Genomic DNA, 23,664 nt, shown 5'->3' with positions numbered 1-23,664 from the left:
AGCTGATTATTAGATGTGAGCTGCAGTTTGATTAGGGCAGCTAAGTAGGTGAAAACAAGTTCTGCACACATCACTTTGCACAGCATAGAAATAACAGTTTTTCTCCATATGGCTGTGGTTGCTTCCAAAATACAGTCTTTTTGGACAATTGGCTAGATCAAAACGACATTGACAAGTATGAGAGAGTGTGAATAGAAGTTGAAGTAATTATGGCAGTTTGTTACCCTGTGAGGAAAAAAAATACAGCTTTCATCTGTGACAGTTGCATGAGATACACAACACCTATACATTTTTTCAATTCAGTAATCATGAAAACATTGGTAATTTACTTCACAAATTTTCTTTGTGGTAAAACATGCAAACGCTGGTATAGCAGATTGCCTCAAATAAGCATTTTCTTCCTCTAAAAATACTGAAATATAAAACGAGAGACAAGATTTATAGGGACAGTAAATATCTGTCATATCAACTCAGACAAAACAAATGACATTAATCCTCTTGTTGCTTTGCAAAGAAAGGCGTTACCTTTCTCTGCATGTCTTTTTTCACCTCTGTTCCTTGTCCATCACAACTGTGATGCACAGAAGTATGACAAAGAAAGGTATTTCAGATTTTCTAAAATTAGTTGCTGGAAAACCTTGAAATCATAAGAAGTAAACGTTGACCATCTTAAAACTTTGTTTAAGCTCCCTTTAATCTTCCTTTGGCAGCATAATGGAGTATATAACTAATGGTCTATGGCCAGTTCAAGTTTAGATCAAGTTCATGTGTCTTTCTGTCCCCCATTTCCTAATATCTTATTTGATGTATTTCTTGATGGCTGCACAGTGTGTAGCAGATTATATTTCCCAATTATCTTTTACTATTTGGAGTGGTTTAGCCCAGCAGGCAGCACCACACAGCCACTCGCTCACTCTCCTCAGGTGGGATGGGGGAGAGAACCAGAAAGGTAAAAGTGCGAGAACTCATGGGTTGAGACAAGGAGAATTTACTGAGTAATGCAAAAGCCACACGTGTGAGCAAAGCAAACCAAGGAATTCATTCACTGCTTCCCATCGGCAGGTAGGTGCTCAGCCACTTCCAGGAAAGCAGGGCTCATAACATTTGATGGTTCCTTTGGAAGGCAAATGCCATCACTCTGAACGTCCCCCCCCTTACTCCTCATTCACCCCAGCTCTTATTGCTGAGCATGATGCCAGGTAGCGTGGAATATCTCCTTGGCCAGTCTGGGTCAGCTGTCCTGGCTGTGTCCCCTCCCTGCTTCTTGTGCGCCCCCAGCCTCCTTGCTAGCAGAGCAGCCTATAAGAAGCAAAAAAAAGAGAAAAAGTCCTTGGCTCTATGTAAACACTGCTCTACAACTAAAAACCTCAGTGTGTTATCACCACTGTTTTCATCAAAAATCCAAAACACAGCATTGTGCAAGCCTCTATGAAGAAAATTAACTCGATCCTAGCCAAAACCATGGCACTGTTCACACTTTTCCCCCCTCCTTCTATTCTATTGACGCTTCTCCACTCACTATTTTTCCTCCATGTTGTCTACATTCTTTATTCTGTCTTTTCCTACCTATTTTCTTTTATTATCTTCTTGATATTTTAATGTTTTATTCTCTCTCCATTTACTTTATTTCACCTGCCCTTCCGTTGTTTGTTTTCTTTTCCTAAATACGTTTTGGAGCCCCATATGTCCACAGATGTACTTGTTGATGACATTGAAGTAGTCAGGGGAATCAATGCCACTCTTTGGAGGGAAAGTGCTGCAGGTGTGGTGAGAACCAACCCATGGGGACATAAAATTAAACGTTGGTAGCAGTGGCCTTCACTATTCAAGAATTTAAACTTTGCTGTTGACTTAAATGTTCTTATGACCAAATTCATCTGAGCTTCTTTGTTTTTAATTAATTGCATGTCCAAAGACGCATGTTTGGAGAGCTTCGCTAATGGATACAACTAGCTTCTGCACATCGTCTTCTTACTGGAGGGCAAAATTTGGCTTTGTTCTTAAAATTATTGTAAACTTTCTGAGTACTTGACATGTTACATAAAGTTCTAAATGTTACCCAGGTTGGCATCGATGCTTTTATTACCAGAAGATTTGGGATAATAATTGGACTTTCTTACATGGAGTGAACATACATGTATTCTGTTAACTTTTCTTGTAAAGTACTGAATAAGTATTTAGTATTAATAATTAATATTTAGGTGTTAAGTAAGGAAGAGAGGTACAAACCTGTATTTTACCATAAACGCAAATCAACAACACATATTGTTTCTTAAATATGACATGCTCTTCATATTATTTTTCCTCTGTATTTTGTTATTTTATGAATGTAAGATACTTTTCATCCACAAATTGTATCCGTCCAAAGATGGATAAAATAAACTATTCGATTTTCCATTCATTTTTTGAAATAAGAGTTCCAGTTTGAGAGGTGGGTATGGCCACCATGTTCGTAATTTATTTCTAATTTTGGAGAGGTTCCAACTTCAAAAATTATCTTTCCAAGAAGTTATAGCTTCTTCCTGTAATTCTGGAGACAATGCCTCTAAGGTGTCTGAGGTCTAAAAGATGTGGAGCCAATGGCAAATTTAAGGTTTGGTATCTCATGATATATCAGGATAAAAACAGGGACATTTTATCTCCTTAAAGGAACAGGACTTTTACAGTTTCGTCATATTAAATGTGGCATTTGCTAATATCAATTAAAGAAATTAAATGTTGATTTTTAAAGATGGTGTTTCAATTCATGCAAATGCTGCTTTAGTTTGGCTTTGAAGTGTTTAAATGTATTAGGCTTGATTTTTCTTTCACCATTTCTTCATGCAATCATGATAGTCATACCATGTCATCTGGCTTTATTAAAAATATATATATATAAACAAGGGTCTTTAAAAAAGACAATTTTTTTTTTTTTTTTGTAAAATGTATTTCTCTGAAATTTAGTACATGTAGCACACATAAAGTTGTTGTGATAAAACACCGTAGGTTACAAATACAAGCAGTCATGCTGACAAATTCTTTAAGTCTTTATTTCATATTGTCATGCTTTTTCCCAGAAAAAAATACGTGTTCTTACTGCTGTTCATTTTCATATCTTCTTTAATAATCATTTATGAGGCATGTGCATGGCAAATTATGCTCTTTCATGCCTTTTATTTTTACAAGCTTATTTTTTTATATAAAAGAACTGCTTGCTACAAAACCTTACAAGACATAAGCCATCACTGTTTTACATTGCAGCGTAAACCTTGTTTTCCATAGAACATTTGCAGAAAATGTCTAGTATAAAGCTAAACATATGAACCATTTATAAGCCCTGTGCTGGTACAGCCATTAAATACCAATTCACGTGTCAGACAGACGGTGGCAGCTGCTTTGTTAATGTATGGCACAATCCCATATTAAATCAAATGGCAAGTGGACAGTTTGACAGATACTGTCATCAGTGCAAACATTATTAAACTCATTAAAGAGCTTGCTTTTATTTTTTTTTATTTAAAGTGCATGCATTTACTTTGCAGAGTCTGTTTCAGAGCCTACAGCAGTGAGTACTACTTCTCCAGTTTTCTGCCTAACAAAGCCTGATCTGTGTCTGTCCATTCCTCGGGGGCAGTGCCACCATGTTTATGGCTTCCTCTGCACGCTGTGTGTTAGGGTCTGTAACCAGAAATTCCATTTGCAAGCACATCGTTGTGGATAGCACTCAGTGGTCTTTTCATTTTGATTGATGCTTCTGGTTTTGCACCATCTGGCTTCTGATAGGCTGCATTAATCATATCCTGAGCTAAGAAAATTTAGACAGGATTTCTTTAGTAAGTACATGTACATGGAAAAGTGTGTATTTATGTATTTAATTCCTATAGGTTCCAGCCATACAGACAGGAGCAACAGTGCTGCCATACAGTTTGTGCTGTGATAATTTGATCTCTATTTTGAATACACATATTTCAGTTTTACTCCTACACTTTTAACTATTTTGCTTTCTAGTGGCTGATTATAATTGCTTCTTTATATTGACATTGCTTTCTGTTAGGAACAATGGACTTGGCTGAAGTATGCTTGCATCTCAGCTTTTTTAAGTAAATTTTAAAATTTCTCTTTCCACCGCTTTGGTGCTAAACTATAGTTCCTCGCTTCTTGTGTAAACATAGCTTGATGTAATAGTTTCTGAAACAGAATGTCATCAGATTCAAAGTTTTGTAGGTGTAGAACATTTTTTTAAATTGTTGTATTTAAATTCACGTCTTAGGAAAACAAAAGAATCTTAATTTTACGTACAATATACAAAAGTCAATGATCTGCTATATGTGGAAGACTTCTGACTGAATCTGACAATAATGTACTCAAAGTATTATACTTGTTGGACTAGCAATATTAATACAATATAGTCTCCCATATGAAGCAATTAATCAGCCTACATGCAGTTGTTAAGTGTTCAAATTTTTATTCGGATTTCCAATTTACAGGTAAGCAGCTATCCTGTACGCCTCCATATTAGGTTGCTTTCTTTCTGTGGTCCTTTACAATATGACTTGAGGGGAAAATTTGTTCTGTAGGATACCCTCACACATGAAAACCATATGTTACATGTTAGGTTTAAGAAACTATTTAATCTTCACCTTCTGGTTTTTCAAAGACCAAGGGAATCTTTTCTGTTAGAAATTACAATGGTGCCCTGGATTCCCTTCCCCTTACCTGCTATGGACATAGTGCTCCATGAAATGCTGTGTGGACAGTGATGCTTTATACTCTTAACGAAAAATCCAGTAAGCTCATTTTCTATGTCCCCAAGTTCCACACTTACTGGTCACAATGGGTCCATATTTTTTAGGAGTTCCTCACCAATCAAATGGTGTAAAAGCATCACAGCCACCAATTTTTCATTGACACCTAGAAATGGCTATTGGTGAGGTTTTCTTGCTGTTTCTTTTTTGTTTGTTTGTTTGTGTTTTGTTTTGTTTTGTTTTTACATTTTTGCCCTATTTCTCACACTTTTCCTTAGTGCTCTCATTATCACAGAATCACAGAATCACAGAATTTTCTAGGTTGGAAGAGACCTCAAGGTCATCGAGTCCAACCTCCAACCTAACGCTAACAGCCCTCCACTAAACCATATCCCTAAGCTGTACATCTAAGCGTCTTTTGAAGACTTCCAGGGATGGTGACTCCACCACTTCCCTGGGCAGCCTGTTCCAATGCCTCACAACCCTTTCTGTAAAGAAGTTCTTCCTAACATCTAACCTAAAACTCCCCTGGCTCAACTTAAGCCCATTCCCCCTCGTCCTGTCACCACGCACGTGGGAGAACAGGCCAACCCCCACCTCTCTACAGCCTCCTTTAAGGTATCTGTAAAGAGCAATAAGGTCACCCCTGAGCCTCCTCTTCTCCAGGCTGAACAAGCCCAGCTCCCTCAGCCGCTCCTCGTAGGACTTGTTCTCCAGGCCCCTCACCAGCTTCGTCGCCCTTCTCTGCACCCGCTCAAGCACCTCGACGTCCTTCTTGTAGCGAGGGGCCCAAAACTGAACACAGTACTCGAGGTGCGGCCTCACCAGAGCTGAGTACAGGGGGACGATCACCTCCCTAGCCCTGCTGGTCACGCTGTTCCTAATACAAGCCAGGATGCCGTTGGCCTTCTTGGCCACCTGAGCACACTGCTGGCTCATATTCAGCCGACTGTCCACCATCACTCCCAGGTCCTTCTCTGCCTGGCAGCTTTCCAACCATTCCTCTCCCAGCCTGTAGCTCTGCTTGGGGTTATTGCGCCCCAGGTGCAGGACCCGGCACTTGGCCTTGTTAAACTTCATGCAGTTGACCTCAGCCCATCGGTGCAGCCTATCCAGATCCTCCTGCAGAGCTTTCCTACCCTCAAGCAGATCGACACACGCACCTAACTTGGTGTCATCTGCGAACTTACTGAGGGTGCACTCGATGCCCTCGTCCAGATCATCGATGAAGATATTAAAGAGGACCGGCCCCAGCACCGAGCCCTGGGGGACGCCACTAGTGACTGGCCTCCAACTGGACTTGGCTCCATTCACCACGACTCTTTGGGCCCGGCTATCCAGCCAGTTTCTAACCCAACGAAGCGTGCGCCAGTCCAAGCCAAGAGCAGCCAGTTTCTTGAGGAGAATGCTGTAGAGCTTAGTAGAGCTTGCAGTTATTTTCAAATGTTTTTTTTTTTCAAGTGTGAATATTCCCTCTGCTTTGCCTGTGCAAAGACCTGAAGATTGAAGTGCAGAAGAGACTTAGCAGGAAGACGGGCAGAAGGATGAGCAATATTTACCTATAACCCCACTGACTAAAACAAAACTTCCTGTACTGATTTCTGACAAGCTTGATGGTGTCATTTTAGGGTAGGTGAAGTTTATTTTGAGACATCTAGCTTGAGTTCTTTAAAAGTTAAAAGTATATTCATGGTTAAAAACTAATAGCATGTTAGAAGGTTGTTTGACATACTACAGAAACAATTTTGGAGGAAGAATTTAGAAAATTCAATCACTATTTGTAACAAAGATCTAAAGCTCCTTAAGGTCTAGCACTGTGCTGGCGCTTCAAGTGCCTTTCTCTATCTCGCATTTGTTTCCACGTTTTCTTCTGCAAAACTGTCCTTTTTCTATTGTTTTCCTGTTGCCACATTCATGTTTTCTTGTAGGCACATTTTAAAGAGAAGGCTTGTTTGTTTGTTTACAATTTCACAGCTTTCTAAATAGACATCTGTGGTTGAGAGAATCACAATTCACCAATAATTTGTATTAAATTTAGTTTATATGCTAACAATTAGGGTAAACAAAACCTGCTTAATCATTATTACGTTATTACCTTCTTAATTTTTGTGCCATGGAGGTTTTAAAAGAAAATTGTTATAGCCACACTACTGATCAGTCCATCCTCAGTGTTGAAGTCATTTCTCTGAAAAATTAACAACTGATCTTGAGTAATTATGCTTTGCACCTTCCAGATACAGAACTCCCACTCTGTTGTGCCTGGATCATTGTAATAACATTTTACCTCAGAGATGTTAGGGAAGTTTAAAAGTTAAACTCTTGTCAACAGGCATATCAGTAGCATCCACTAAGCTCCCTGTTGGCTCTTCTTAAAAGCCTGGTTCATCAAGCTTGGAAGAAGCCGTCAGTAAGCATACTGCTCCCTGTTGTTCTCATTAGCAAGCTTCCAACTTTGAGTATCAGCATTACCATACAGACTTGGACTGCTCCAGCTTCTACAATATCTTGTTAGTAGAGCTCTACAGTGAAAATGAAAGTTGAATCTGAACTTTGTAAGATGTGTTCAGGACATATTCACTTCTGCGTTATACTTAAAAACATGGAGCAAAAGGTAAAATATATTTGTAAGCATCTTCCTGATAACTGAAAAAAATCTTCGATATTGTGAACTAAACGCTGGTACATAGTATCAAATGGTGAGTTCAGGGCCTGCTGGATGGATAACAGAAATCCCCAAAGGCGGAGAGCATTTATACCCTGGATTTCCTTTCATACCTTTCCAAAGTTATATGTGTCAGCTTAGAAAAATTACCACCACCACCTTGTCATCCATAGATACTGACTGTTGGTGTTTTCATCTGATGACTTTCAATAAGTGATTCCATATGAAAAAACTTCTTACTACTGTATTTTCTGAAATGCAAGGCCTGCCTATGCTTTTCAAGTGAAGGACTCCAGTCAATCCTACCTTAGTCCATGCAGGTTTAATGACTTAGCTTCTTGAAATCAATGTCAATCAATTATTTCTGTAGAAATACACCTTGCCGTATGGTAGTGATGCTGCACGGTGTCTTATCACCACCATTTCGTGATACAGACTTGATATGGAGAAGAAAGGGTGTTGAATTTGGGGTTGTATTTTTGTTACTTTCTTTTGTCGATCTTACTCTCACTCTTTATGTTGAAATAAACATAGGGAGTAAATACTTTTAAATTTGTTACAGTTTTCCTGTTCCTATATGTGTATTCCACTCTTTATGAAGCTTGCCAATAACAAAGCAAAAACCTTCTAATGGGCTGAATAAAACTTTTAATAGACTGCTTTCCAGTGCAACTTAACATACTGGTATGTGTTCTTATGCTGATTATTAGTATCATTGTGTCAAAGGTTAATGTTGATTTCTTGTAGGATTTGGGGGTTTTGAAAACAGATACTATTGGTAGTTATTTTCAAAATCTCCACTCATTTGTATTTTAAAATACACAGAATTTGATATGCCCAATAATCTAGAAAAGTATGCATGCATGCGAAGCTATGTATAAAAAAATCTTCAGAAGAATTTTTACTTCAGTGAGAGTATATACAAGGTTTTGGTGCTTTTAAATTCCATTATAAATACTGTCTTTTAGTAATTTCTTGTCTTGCAATGGGTGTAGTTTAATGGGCAGAAGGAGGAGCACTAAAACAATGCCATGATTTATTTGTATGTGGAACTTTTATCATTGTGTGGATATGTAACATTTCTCTTACTGGTTGGCAAATTTGTACACATGCAAGATCTGCAGGACTGGTGAGAAATTAGGCCTGTATATCAAAATGTTTTGTGGAAGTAGAGAAAGTCCTTACTGTGAAACCTTTGTATTCTTCATATCTAAATTAAAACAATAAAATTATTAAAATTTGAAATAGAATAATGGTATTGCCAAGAAAATTATGTTCTCTATAAAGGCAGATAATATGCTGTTGTATGTCCTGGTTTCAGTTAGGACAGAGTTAGTTTTCCTCCTAGTAGCACATATTTATATGTCATTTCTCATGACAATACTCTCAACATTATCTTTAGAAAGAGATTTGCTCTGCTTTGGCATAGATTTTCTTTCACTACAGCTTATTGTAGTTCTGAGAACATGCTTCCACTGGAAGAAAAGCCTAGAGCCAATGAGAAGAGATAGTTAATTACATCTCTGTGTGTGTGTGTTGGTGTTTCTTGAGGAGCAGTCTCTCCTTTCAGAGTCTTGTCTAAATCCCAGTTCCTCTGAAATATTTCAAATAAGAATCACCCTTTTTTTTTTCTTTTTTTTTTTTTTTCTCTTGAACGTAGGATAGCTTTTGACTTCTAAGCCAAAGTCTCCAAATAATCCAGAAAGGAAAATCACTGGCAGCTTATTTATGGGGAAAAAATGAATTTTGCACAGCATAGGAAGCGTATCAGGCATGTGGATATGTATGAATGTATGGGTAAGATTTGGCTGATGCATGTTTCTGTGCAAGTCAAGTATCAGTCAGAAGTCATTGTTTTGCCGTATTTTCTCAGCAGTGAACAACAAAGTGACAACTACTGTGGTATTCAGGCACCATCTGTCTTGTGAACCCTGCCATTCTGTTCTACCCTGAATATGATAAATTTTACCTTATTTCTCTAAGAAAATAAAAATAGTATTTAATCTACAGTCCAAAAACTGGATACATTCCAAGTGAGGCTCTGTTGGTAGCGATATCCCTTGTCTCCGGGGGCGTAAATTTGGGCTTACACCTAAGCACGTGTATATAAATATTACAGATCTATTTCTATGTATGTTGTGCTATGCCACAAATACAAGTCTGTATACAAATGTACTACATAACAAATCTTCTTAACAGTTGCAGTAATTTGTATCCAAAATAAAGTAATTATTTTTATCTTATATATCTTTCAGTTGAAGACTTAAAGGTATTTTAATGCTTGGGGCTGAGGGGGGATGAATGTGTACTTTATTTACTTAAGCATTTGAACTCCTCTTAGATGGTGGTATATTGTGGATTTCAGTGTCATTTTTTTGTTTGTTTGTTTGTCTGCCGACTACGGCTCGGGGCCGCCCTTTTCCCCTCCCTTCCTACTCTCCTCTCAGCTGTAGCAGTGCAAGTTGACCCTGCAGAGGGTATTCCAACCTCTGTGGCAGACCCGGTAACAAGGTCAGAGAAACGAGCAGTAGCAGTGCAAGCTGCCCCTGTAGAGAAGGTGAAAAAATGGTATAGAGATTCAGGTCGTTTAGAACGCAGAGAGTCTTCTGCCAAATCTAGGTATAGAGACGACGGAGACGACGATGACGCTGGGCCATCAAGGGTTCAGGAGGAGGAAGATGAGGATGCTGAAAAATCAACAGTAACTACCCGAAGCCTAAACGAGCGTGAGTTACGAGACGTGCGGAAAGATTTTGGTCGCTGTATAGGTGAGCAGCTTGTCACCTGGCTGCTCCGATGCTGGGACACTGGAGCCAATTGTGTGGAATTAGACGGCAGGGAAGCCAAGCAACTGGGATCCCTTGCTAGAGACGTAGGCATTGACAAAGCAATTGCAGATGGAGCACAATCTCACAGCCTCTGGAGGCGTCTCCTCTCAGCTGTGAGGGAAAGGTATCCCTTCAAGGAAGAACTTTTATGTCTACCAGGCAAGTGGACCACTATGGAGAAGGGAATCCAGTACCTGAGGGAATTAGCCGTACGGGAAGTGATTTATGAGGATCCAGACCTCAGACAAACATCCAAAGATCCAGATGAAGTCACGTGTACACGACCCATGTGGCGGAAGTTTGTACGGAGTGCACCATCATTATATGCCAGCTCATTGGCAATAATGGCCTGGAAAGAGGATGAGGAACCCACAGTGGATGAAGTGGCTAAACAACTCCGGCAGTACGAAGAAAGTCTCTCCTCTTCCTTACAGGCCTGCGTCTCAGCTGTGGAGAAACTTTCTGAAGAGTTCCACCAACTTAAAGAGAATATCTTCTTCCCCACCTGAACCAACCAGTGTCCAACGACCGAAAGAGAACACTTGGGAGAAACTTTCTGAAAAGTTTCACCAACTTGAAGAGAGATTATTCTCCTCCGCACCTGTACAAAGCAGTGTCTCAGCTATCAGGGGTACGCGTTTATCCACACAAGGAAGACGATATGGTGGGTACTCACCCCGTGCCACCCTGTGGTTTTACTTACGAGACCATGGAGAGGACATGAGAAAATGGGATGGAAAATCTACCGCGACCCTAGAGGCACGGGTACGTGAGTTGCAAAAGAAAACAATCAAGAAAAAGGGATTCTCTGAAAAGTTTGCTGCTCCAACTTCCAGCAGACAGTCCTTCAAACACAGAAACGAAGAAGATTCTGACCAGGATTAGGGGAGCCCTGCCTCCAGCCAGGGGGAGGAAAGGGACAATCGAGTTTATTGGACTGTGTGGATTCGATGGCCTGGCACATCAGATGCACAGAAGTATAAGGCTTTAGTAGACACCGGTGCACAATGTACTATAATGCCATCGAGCTATAAAGGACCAGAGCCCATCTATATTTGTGGAGTGACAGGGGGATCTCAGCAGTTGACTGTATTGGAGGCTGAAGTGAGTCTGACTGGGAATGAGTGGGAAAAGCATCGCATTGTGACTGGCCCGGATGCTCCGTGTATCCTTGGCATAGACTATCTTAGAAGAGGATATTGCAAGGACCCAAAAGGGTTCCAGTGGGCTTTTGGTATAGCTGCCTTAGAGACAGAGGGCATTAAACAATTATCTACCTTGCCTGGTCTCTCAGAGGACCCCTCTGTTGTGGGGTTGCTGAGGGTCGAAGAACAGCAAGTGCCAATCGCTACCACAACTGTGCACCGGCGGCAATATCGCACTAACCGAGACTCCCTGATTCCCATCCATAAGCTAATTCGTCGATTGGAGAGCCAAGGAGTGATCAGCAAGACTCATTCACCTTTCAGTAGTCCCATATGGCCAGTGCGAAAGTCTAATGGCGAGTGGAGACTAACAGTGGACTATCGTGGCCTGAATGAAGTGACGCCACCACTGAGTGCTGCAGTGCCGGACATGCTGGAACTTCAGTACAAACTTGAATAGAAGGCAGCCAAGTGGTACGCCACAATTGATATTGCTAATGCATTTTTCTCCATCCCTCTAGCAGCAGAGTGCAGGCCACAGTTTGCTTTCACTTGGAGGGGAGTCCAATATACTTGGAATCGACTGCCCCAAGGGTGGAAACACAGCCCTACCATTTGCCATGGACTGATCCAGTCTGCGCTGGAGCAGGGGGAAGCTCCTGAACACCTGCAGTACATCGATGACATTATTGTGTGGGGTGACACAGCAGAGGAAGTTTTCGAGAAAGGGAAGAAAATAGTCCAAATCCTTCTGAAAGCCGGTTTTGCCATAAAACAAAATAAAGTCAAAGGACCTGCACGAGAGATCCAGTTTTTAGGAATAAAATGGCAAGATGGACGTCGTCAAATCCCAATGGATGTGATCAACAAAATAACAGCTATGTCTCCACCAACTAACAAAAAAGAAACACAGACTTTCCTAGGTGTTGTGGGGTTTTGGAGAATGCACATCCCAAATTACAGTCTGATTGTAAACCCACTCTACCAAGTAACCCGTAAGAAGAATGAGTTTGAATGGGGCCCTGAACAACGACAAGCGTTTGAACAAATCAAGCAGGAAATAGTCCATGCAGTAGCCCTTGGGCCAGTTCGAACAGGACCAGATGTAAAGAATGTGCTCTACACTGCAGCTGGGGAGAACGGCCCCACCTGGAGCCTCTGGCAGAAAGAACCTGGGGAAACTTGAGGTCGGCCCCTGGGGTTTTGGAGTCGGGGATACAGAGGGTCTGAGGCCCGCTATACTCCAACTGAAAAGGAGATATTGGCATCATATGAAGGAGTTCGATCTGCTTCGGAGGTGGTCGGTACTGAAGCACAGCTCCTCCTAGCACCCCGATTGCCGGTACTAGGCTGGATGTTCAAGGGAAGGGTCTCTTCTACGCATCATGCAACTGATGCTACATGGAGCAAGTGGGTTGCACTGATCACTCAGCGGGCTCGAATAGGAAACCCCAGTCGCCCAGGAATATTGGAAGTGATTATGGACTGGCCAGAAGGTAAATACTTTGGGATATCATCAGAGGAGGAGGTGGGTCGTGCTGAAGAAGCCCCACTGTACAACCAGTTACCAGAGAATGAAAAGAAATATGCCCTGTTCACTGATGGGTCCTGTCGTATTGTGGGGAAGCATCGGAGATGGAAGGCTGCTGTATGGAGCCCTACACGACGAGTTGCAGAAGCTGCTGAGGGAGAAGGTGAATCGAGTCAGTTTGCAGAAGTGAAAGCCATTCAGCTGGCTTTAGACATTGCTGAACGAGAAAAATGGCCAGTTCTCTATCTCTACACCGATTCATGGATGGTAGCAAATGCCCTGTGGGGATGGTTACAGCAATGGAAGCAAAACAACTGGCGGTGTAGGGGCAAACCCATCTGGGCTGCTGCATTGTGGCAAGATATTGCTGCTCGGGTAGAGAACCTGGCTGTGAAAGTACACCACGTAGATGCTCATGTGCCCAAGAATCGGGCCACTGAAGAACATCAGAACAACCAGCAGGTGGATCAGGCTGCTAAGATTGAAGTAGCTCAGGTGGACCTGGATTGGCAGCATAAAGGTGAATTATTTATAGCCCGATGGGCCCATGACACCTCAGGCCATCAAGGTAGAGATGCAACATACAGATGGGCTCGTGATCGAGGGGTGGACCTGACCATGGACGCTATAGCACAGGTTATTCATGACTGTGAAACATGTGCTGCAATCAAGCAAGCCAAACGGTCAAAGCCTCTTTGGTATGGAGGACGATGGCTGAAATATAAATATGGAGAGGCCTGGCAGATTGATTACATCACACTCCCTCAAACTCGCAATGGCAAGCGCCACGTACTTACAATGGTGGAAGCAACCACCGGATGGCTGGAAACATACCCTGTGCCTCATGCCACCGCCCGGAACACTATCCTGGGCCTTGAAAAGCAAGTCCTATGGCGACATGGTACCCCAGAAAGAATAGAGTCAGACAATGGAACTCATTTCCGAAACAACCTTATAGACACTTGGGCCAAAGAACATGGTATTGAGTGGGTGTATCACATCCCCTATCATGCACCAGCCTCCGGGAAAGTTGAATGATACAACGGACTGTTAAAGACTACATTGAAAGCAATGGGCGCTGGGACATTCAAAAATTGGGATATGCATTTGGCAAAGGCCACCTGGTTAGTCAATACTAGGGGATCTGCCAACCGAGCTGGACCTGCCCAATCAAACCTGTTACGTACTGTAGATGGGGATAAAGTTCTTGTAGTGCATGTAAGAAATATGCTGGGTAAAACAGTCTGGGCTACTCCTGCCTCAGGAAAAGGCAAACCTATTCGTGGAATTGTTTTTGCTCAGGGACCTGGATACACTTGGTGGGTGATGCAAAAGAACGGAGAGGTCCGGTGTGTACCTCAAGGAGATTTAATACTGGGTGAGAATAGCCCATGAACTGAATTGTACCCTGTTAATTACTATATAATACTGTATGTTATCACTACCATGACTACTATAGGTGACTAATTAGAATGTATGGAAAAGAGTGTAACCTGAGCATGACATAAATGGTATGGAATAAGGGGTGGATAGATGTCCTGGTTTCAGTTAGAACAGAAGTTTCAGATAGAACAGAATTAATTTTCTTCCTAGTAGCTGGTGGAATGCTGTGTTTTGGCTTAGGATGAGAAGAGTGCTGATAACACCCCGATGTTTTAATTGTTGCAGAGCAGTGCTTATACCAAGCCAAGGACATCTCAGCCTTTTGCTCTGTCCTGCCAACAGGCAGGCTGGGGGTGCAGTAAGAGCTGGGAGGGGACAGACCCAGGACAGGTGACCCAAACTAGCCAAAGGGGTATTCCATACCATCTGACGTCATGCTAAACAATATATAGGGGTGGCTAGCCGGGGGGAGGGGGGCCGGACTGCTCGGTTAGGCTGGGCATCGGTCAGCGGGTGGTGAGCAATTGCATTGTGCATCACTTGTTTGTACATATTATTATTATTATTTTCCTATTATCACCATTGTATTATTATTATTATTATTATTGTTATTATTACTTTTGTTATTATTATTTTCCTGTCTTATTAAACTGTCTTTATCTCAACTCACGGGCTTCACTTTCCATTTCTCTCCCCCGTCCCAGAGAGGGAGGGGGAGGGGGAGCAAACGGCTGCGTGGTGTTTAGCTGCCGGCCGGGTTAAACCACAACATTTGTTTTGTTTTAATTTCAGTATGACCAGATTCAAAATTACTAGCTATTTTTTTCAAATGCAGCCTTCCTGTTCTCTTCCATGTAAACAAAATTCATTTGGGTAGATTTCTTCTCTCCAGAGTGCACAGTGAAGTGCTTCTTTTCCGGCTTTCTTAGCGCTCCTTTTTTCATTTTCAAACATTCTCCTCATCTTCAGTTTTGTTACTGTTCAGCTGTACTCGTGATCTCAACCCCTGAATTATTATGCACCACTTTCACATTTTAATACATTGGACAGCAGCAGAAGTACCTGAAAGCCAGCTGGCTCTGTTCAGTGTTTTGTCTTATGAAGAGCCTAATAAATAGGCACTTAAAAGATGTAACCCAAAAGCACGTGTCTCTGCAGAATCTTGAAGCAGCTGCTTCATTTTTAATTTTAGCAGTTTTATAAAATCTATGCATTCATAGTCTTTGTGTCAGAGCTGCAGGATCTCCTACATTAATTAAAGATCACATTCTTTCTTGAGAGAAGGTGACCTCACATGAAAGTCTTCTTTATTTTTTAAACACTTTATTTTAAGAAAGTGATATCCACACTGAAACTGTTTGCAGTGGGCATGCATAATGAAAGTACAGTGTGTGAAGCCGTGAATCCCAATTATGTGGTGCTTGGTTTTGTATACCAAATTGACAGCAAGCTGTAACTAAGAATTGTGAACACAAGCATTAGATTAGGTACCCTTTACAGTAAGTAAAGAAAGCTTTTTAATGCCTAAATATAGAAGATTTACATGATTCACAGCATTTATACAAGATTGTTATCTTCGTTACCTTTTGTAGTTGCTTAGAATTGTTGCTGAAAATTTTGTGCATATATATTTTCACCTTGAAAGTGTCTGTTTACTACCATTAAGTATTTTTCTTAAGTGGAACAAGACCTTTATTATTTCCGAAAATTTTGAATTTTTTTTTTTAAGAATTTCATAGAGGTATTGCTGGGGAAGCAGGCTTTCAGAGGACAGAAAGTACATCCTCAATTGTGGTTTGCACTCAGTGCAGAGCAAGAGATGGGTTTTCCTGCAGAGCAGGCATGGGGGTGATGGAGAGGGAGAGATGGTGCAGGGTTCTTTCTTGATCTGAATAAAAAGGCCTGATTAAGCATTCTGCAAAGTAGAGCACAGCTTGTGCATATATATGTTAAATGCTGTCTCTACTCTGTGACATTTTCCAGACAGAAAAAGTGCTAGTGATGAAAGAGGGAGTGTTGCAAATGCAGTCAGTTTTAAACAACCAATCAGACAAAAATGAACGGACAAAAGTTGTGATTTTAATAAGTGTTTCTACAGCTCCATTATTATTTTTGATATCTGGCCCCTCTCCTCAAAAAGTGTGAATGAGGAAAGATAGGAGGTTTAATGCCCTCATAAGTAAGTGATGTGACTTACATAAACATTCTTTATGAATACTGAGGTGAATGTGCCTTCAGAGACAGCTCAAGAAACTTATTTATATGAGAAAACCAAAAAGTGAAGAAAAAAATGCTTAAAGACAAAGCAGTCCTACCAGACGCAATGTCTGCTTCATTTGGAGGAAAGACATAAATATTGTTTGCCACATAACACTCAAAAATTTGTGAAGAAAGTAGCAACTGTAAAGCCTTCGTTGTTACTTCATCTGAAGTAAACACAGAATGTGTAATTTGTTGGCTGCTTCTGCATGACCCTAAATCAAAAAAAAAAAAAAGAAAAAGATTGCATACCAATTTAATTTGTTGCCTCTCTACCTCTTTTTCAGTTCACATACTCACACAAGCATATTCCAGTTCATCCAGATTATATCCTCCCATATCAATATGCACCAAACTTCTGCAAAAGAATGTAAAGCAGTTAACACTGGCTGGCATGCTACTTTTACGTAGTTTTAGGGAACTTCTTTCTGTGAGTGTATTTAATCTTCTGAAGTAAAATTCACTCCCAGCTAACTCCAGTGCACAAGGTAAATTTATTTTATTTTTATATTTGCAAGGTGAACTTTTTTTGAGGCTCCACAGTAAATTATTGATTTTATTTTGGTGTGTCAGGGAGAGAAATATTGCATTAGAATTAAACCTTATTAAAACTGAAAAACTCTTCAATGAGAAAATCTTTAAAGACATTACTTGATATTTTTTGTCTTCCATATGAAAATTTCACCTCATCTGCATTATCTTGTCCCACTTTAACTGTTCCCTATTTGAATGAGTAGTCAGACCTCTAAAGCATCAGAAATGGCCAGCGTAGTTCACTGGCCTTCCATGAAGCTCACACAGGAACATATGAACACAACACAGTATGATTGTGATTGTTTTCACAAATGCACTGTCATGGAAGAGTAGGTTTGCTGAAGCCATGTATCAAATGTCAAATATGTGGGTCAAAGCAATCCTTCTGAGTTATGTCTCAGTTGCCTGAAAACCTCAGCTGAAGTCCCTGTTGAGTTGCAGATTACTGTAAAGGGCACATGCAGTAGTCACAAAATTTCCTGGGCACAGTAGGCTTGAGGCACACATTGTAGGAAGAAAATTTTAGATGGAGAGTTGTGGTGGTTTTACCCTGCTACACAGCTGAACACCACTACAACCGCTCTCGCTCCTCCTCCTCAAAGGAAAAGAGGGAGAAGATACGATGGAAAGGGCTCAAGGGTTGAGATGAAGACAGGGAGATCATTTGCCAATTATCGTCATGGGCAAAATTGACTCAGTGTAGGGAGATTGATGTAATTTATTGCCTATCACTAGCAGACTAGAATAGTAAGAAATTAAAGACAACTAAAACCACCTCCCCCCCCAGCCACCCCAATTCTATGTCCTCCCCCCTGAGTGGCACAAGGGAACAGGTGCAGCGGTCAGTCCCTGAGGCTTTGTCATCTGCTGCTCCCTCACAGTCGCTCTCTGCCCCTGCTCCACATGGGGTCCCTCCCACGGGATGCCGTCCTTCCTGGACTGATCCCGCAGGGGCTGCCCACAGGCAGCAGCTCTTCAAGCACTGCTCCCACAGGGCTCCTTACCACGGAGTCCATCCATCCCCCAGGAGCAAACTGCTCCAGCACAGGTCCCCCACGGGTGGGTGGCAGCTCCCCCCAGCCCCCTGCTCCTGCGTGGGCTCCTCTCCACGGGCTGCAGCTCCGGCCTGGGGCCTGCTCCTGCGGGGCCTCTCCATGGGCCGCAGCCTCCTCCAGGCCACATCCACCTGCTCCACTGGGGGCTCCTCCACCCATGGGGGGGCTGCAGCGTGGAGATCTGCTCCATGTGGGACCCATGGGCTGCAGGGGGACAGCCTGCTCCACAGGCTGCAGGGGAACTGCTGCTGCCTGCCTGGAGCACCTCCTAGTGCACTGACCTGGGGGGCTGCAGGGCTGGTGCTCACTCCTCACTCTCCCAGCCGTTGTTCTTTCCCTTTCTTCAACCTGTTCTCCCAGAGGACCAGCCAGTGTTGCTCCCTGGCTCAGCTCTGGCCAGTGGTGGGTCCCTTTGGAGCTGTCTGGAGCTGGCTCTTCTCTGACAAGGGGCAGCTTCTGGGCTCTGCTCACAAAGGCCAACCCTGCAGCTCCCCTGCAACCAAAACCTTGTCTTTTAAACCCGTTGCAAGAATGTGTGAAAGTCCATCAAAGCCAGTGAAGTCCATGCTTGTAGAACTGGTGTTAAATTAGCCCCATTCTGGTCAGACCACGTGCTTTGTACTGTTCTGGACATAGGCATGTCCACAGAGTCTGTCTGTATGCAGAGGTTGCATCGTTTATTAGAGAAATTGCTACTCTTAGGAGAAGCAGCCAAACTGAGGCTGTTGAACTCTTGTCTGTTTTTTCAAAATATTCCGTCTAATCTTACAAAAAAAAAAAAAAAAAAAAAAAAACAACAAAAGATGTTTACACTACTCATTTCGCTTTTCTTACTTCCTTAGACTTCTGTAGCTATACCACTACACCACTGCCACTATATTGAAATCAACAGAAGGATAGGATATTACTAGTCTCTTCATTTGATTTAGTTTTCTGAACCCTCTTGGATTTCCTGAGCTATGCTATATCTGAAGAAGGCAAAACTGAATTGTAGAGGAACAAAGAGGAGAATTTTTGGATTTGTACCTCACTTTTTTCATATGAAGTATGAAAGTACTGCTTACACAGTCAACTTCAGAATGATGTTGTAGTTTTTTCTCTTTCTTTCTCTCTTTCTCTCTTTCTGTTTCTCTCTCTTTCTTTCTCATTCTCTCTTTTTCTTTCTCTCTCTCTTTTTCTCTCTCTCTCTTTCTGTCTTTCTCTCTTTCTTTTTCTTTCAACAGCAAAAGGGTAAACTGCTGCATTTGTGGCAGAGGAGGAGGAAGAGAGTAGTGCATGATCTGTGGAGGGCTGAGGTAAGACAGAGGGTCAGATAGTTCAGAAAAAGGTGACAATCACAGGAAAACAGACACTAACAAAATGAAAGGTGTTGATTTGGTATTTTTTCAGATTAATATTTGGATTTGGTTTATTCGATTAGTATTATGTGTATAGATGTAAGTGTTTTTTCCTGAATAGAGGCAGCCTTCTGTCCCATCATACATAGCATCTCCTACAATCAAGTACAATTAAACTGGCCTCAGATTTGCATATGATGAAGTTGTGTTAGCTTATTCAAGCCAACAAGAGGTCTCTCTTGCTAGACTAGAGTGTTATTTCAGCTAATATGCCTCTGTGAGTACATTAATGTTTTGCATATGGTTCTAAGAGATATGTGCAGCTGGGTGGCATAGTTCTAAATTATTGGAATGATTCATGGCACTGGTTTCCGTGCAGTCACCTTTTCCTTCTTTAATAAATGATTACAGCCTTAACTCAGTAGAAATCCAGGCTTTCTTTGCACTGCAGCACAAGTATTGTTTGTTCTTCATAGCAAAGATCAAAGGATATATATTTTATTTTATTTTAAATAGCAGCAGGAACCACAGATCATAACTCATTGAAATGACTTCCCCCTCTTTTTAATCTTAGAACTACACTATTGTGGAATATTTACTGTTTTATTGTGGAATATAGATGTCACTGACTTGCAGTTATGTTGATTCAGTATTGCCTTTTGTATATGTTTTTCAGAACTACAAATGATTACATTTAATTAAAACCCACACATTAGGCCAGATGCTCCTTTACATGGAAAAACTCATGATACGGGCAAGGAAGCCTCCCCATGTTTCTGTGTAGGGAATTTTCCTCCCAGGAAAATACATGAAATGAAAGGGGTCGATATAAGTACACAGGTGGTATTCTAAAAGCTAACAGGTACCTAAAAAAGCTTGCTTTGGCTTTAGCAACCTCCTTCCAGACTTCTGTAAAAATGTCTGCTTCCCCTGTGGTTTTATTGTGCCAAGGAAAAATCCTGACTGCTGTGCTGGCAGTGGCCTCTCGTTAGTGTCTGTTGAAGAAATAATGTGCAGGTAGCCAGAATGTGAGGTGATAGGAGATACACAGGTCATGAAGCACAGGACTCAGAGAGTCCTTGGGTCTCCATGTAGCCCCATGTAGCTCTCATGAGAGAGCTACATGGGGCTACATGGGGACCAAGTCAGCAGTCTGCTTCTTTGCTTCCGTGTTCTTTTTTATCACTATATCCTGTCCTGCTTGTTTCATTTGGGGGCATTATTGGAAGGAAGTATGTAAGAGCAAGGAAGCAAAATTAAAACTTCTTGTATCTCACCATCTTTTATCAGCCAATGGAAGCTGGAGAATTGCCTTCTCACTGAGCTCTTGTCATCAGGCTCACATGTTGGTTACCGGAGGGTCTGGAAAGACACATGTATTTTCCAGGCAGAGTCAGCAACCTGCAGGGCTGGTCTTTGCTCTACTCACTTCTCTTCATGCTTTGTTTTTCTGACACCCATAGGGTTACTACAGCCATCCACCTTTCTCCCCTTCACCGTGCATATAAAGCACACATTTTGTAAATCTCTACAGGCCATGTAATTCATGTGTTACAGGTAGGAAATGAAAAAATTAGTCTAATTTATTTAAAGTTAGCATAAAATTTCCACTTTTAATTCACTTTCAAAGTGTTCATTTGTAAACTTCTTACTCCTTCTATACTTTATTATTTCTCATCTGACCTCTATCTTCTGCCCTTTTTGTTAAAAAAAAGGACATATCTTCTGTCTAGAGCTCCCTAATTTATTTTCAGAAGTTGCACATAAGGAAGGAATAAGAAAAATGCTTTTCCTCCCCCAGGTTATTCCCATGCTTTAGTGCCAGTAATACCCTCCTACACTCCTATTTTATGTGAAATTATCATGTTGGCTTTAGGTCAAAGAAGACAGAAACTCTGAAAAGGGGGGTGGGTGGTAGGGAATGCAGTTTTTAAACACTCTTCTCCCCCCTCATAGTTTGGAAATGCTACTGCCATGTAAGTTTGAGGATATGTCCAGAGCTAGAAAATAGGACTGTTATTTAAATCATATTAAAAAATATGGAAAAGACTTGGCTTGATTTACCTTTTCTTTTTCTTGGAGTAGAAACCATATATTTTATCTTCAGTGTATTCTCATACTTGCCAACTTCTGAAGCTGTGAAGGTGAACGTATTGGTTGAATATGTAGAACACTCATCACTTTAGTTTGTATTCAAAAAAGTCTTTTAAGCAGAACAGATTAAAAATGTTAAAAAGGGGTGGAGGAGGGACTTTTCCTTGAATATGTGTAATAAATAGATATATACTCCTTTCCTCCTTGTTTCCACAAATTATCTCATTTCTCCTGTGCATCCTACTAATGTAGCTCACTTTTATGTGTCCTGTGCTCCTGGCAGGAGAGCAATGTGAACAAGAGTCCCATGATTCTGTCTGCTGGAGACTGAGATCCTTCCCTTAAGATTCCCATCTCTTTCATCTATTTCTCCTCGAAAACTTCTTATGCTCTTAGAGTGAAGAGGAGGAAAAAAGAAGTGGGATGGACACATTTGGGAAGTGGAAAGAAAAAGTCAGAATCCTAAGCAAAAGCCTCATCAGAAGTTTGCTTAGAATACTTTATTTTAGTTATTCAACTTCAAATATAAAACTTCAGAGCTTCAAGTTAGCAAATCCTCTCTGGACTGAAACTCAGGAGATGGCAATCAATACTTGTGTCCCCAGCACTGCCTCTTGAGGGACCTGAGTGAATTTTTTGGCATTCTTGCTCTGTAACTTCCCATATTAATAGTCTATCTTTTTTTCTCTCTGTCTAAAAAGGAGGCTTTACTTTCTATCCAGACGGTTCTTGCAGTGCACAAGAGGGAAGCAAATGTGACCTCAGCCACTCATCACTATTAACTTGGTCGGTTATTTCTACTAACCGTAAAAATGAAGTAAATTCCACGGAAATGATGGGATTTACAAGTACCAGGTATTCCAATGTTTATGGGTGTTTTTTATTTGTTTAAAATAACATCTGTAACACCCCTAATAGTTCAACTTTGAACAAAAGTGGGTATTAATGGTGTAGTGGTGGGATGACATAAAAGATTATTATCCTCCTTCAAATCATGTTTCTTAGAAATTACGCATATTGATTTATAGCACAGATTACCATTGGTTATCCATTACGGTAACCAATGGTAACCCAAGATAATGTGAACTGTCAGAGCTGAGTCAGATTTCCGCATTTTATATCCCAAGATCTTGCCCCGACTACAGGAAGTTATCATCCTAAGGATCTAACTCAGTTCAGCCATGTTCTTTGTGAATGCATGTCAACGTGCAGAACATTATCCTGGTTAGACATGTCAAATGCAAGAGACTGGAACAATCAATTTTTTTTCTAAATAAAAAGAGAGAGAGCTTCCAGTCAGGCTTCCAACCCTGACTTCACTTCATTTTTATCATTTACTTTCAGGAATTATTTTAATAGTCAGTATTGCTGGACTGCTGTAAATTAAGTCAAAGAAATGTTGAAACCGTTAACCTTCTTTCAGATGCGGTAATGCTATAGTGCCTAGCACAGTTGCATTTACAGCTACATTATTTTTTTTTTCTGGGATTAGTGCTATTTTTTTCACTTGCAACATCAGCAGGGATGTTTGTTTAATATATAAAGTTCGTAAATTTGCATAACGTGCCTTTTGGTTCTTGTCTTTTCATTGTTAATTTGAGGCTGACAATATAGGAGGAAGGTACTCTAAATCAGCCTTGAGGCTGAGTATACAAAGTGAAAATCTTCACGGAATAATAGAATCATTTAGGTTGGAAAAGACCTCTAAGATCATCTAGTCCAACCTTCTCTTGACACATTCCTTTTTCATTTCACCCGTGTCATAAAAGGGCAGTTCATTTGTCATCTGTATTTAGAAGTACACCTTATTTCTTTTGGGGAGAATGTAAAAATAATCTTACCGTACAACACAATCAATTTGGTTTTATGATCAGGATCAGTGCAAAGGCAAATGCTCCTAAGAGAGCTATTTCTTTTCAGTGCTAAGTATTGCTTTATTAAGCTGTGTGCATGAAGGTTAATTTTGTTGCTGAAAGGCTAGTTACCTAGCCTTTCTACTGCTGTGTGACAGACAGAACTTTATTCTGAGCAAATCTTAAAATGCTAATTAAAGTAGATGTCGCTAATTGACAGCTGACATTCCAACACAGCAGGATTCAAAGAATCCCACTG

General features: G+C 41.0%; 1 protein-coding gene across 3 annotated transcripts in view; it reads left to right on the top strand.

Moving 5' to 3' along the window:
- Positions 1 to 23,664, top strand: part of CDKAL1 (CDKAL1 threonylcarbamoyladenosine tRNA methylthiotransferase) — a 429,529-nt gene that overhangs the window by 336,710 nt on the left and 69,155 nt on the right. Inside the window, exon 14 of one of the 3 annotated variants that reach the window (XM_084510788.1) lies at positions 1,916 to 2,047. The exons of the other annotated variants lie outside the window; for them this stretch is intronic. Within the exon in view, the coding sequence (XP_084366914.1) occupies positions 1,916 to 2,032 (117 nt within the window). The 3' untranslated portion in view covers positions 2,033 to 2,047. Of the gene's footprint in view, positions 1 to 1,915; positions 2,048 to 23,664 lie in introns of those variants that run through there. 3 annotated transcript variants of the gene reach the window in all.

This window comes from Aythya ferina (genome assembly GCF_964211825.1).
Source record: "Aythya ferina genome assembly, chromosome: 2".
NCBI classification, from domain to species: Eukaryota; Metazoa; Chordata; class Aves; order Anseriformes; family Anatidae; genus Aythya; species Aythya ferina.
This window is presented reverse-complemented; position numbering and strand designations above follow the sequence as displayed.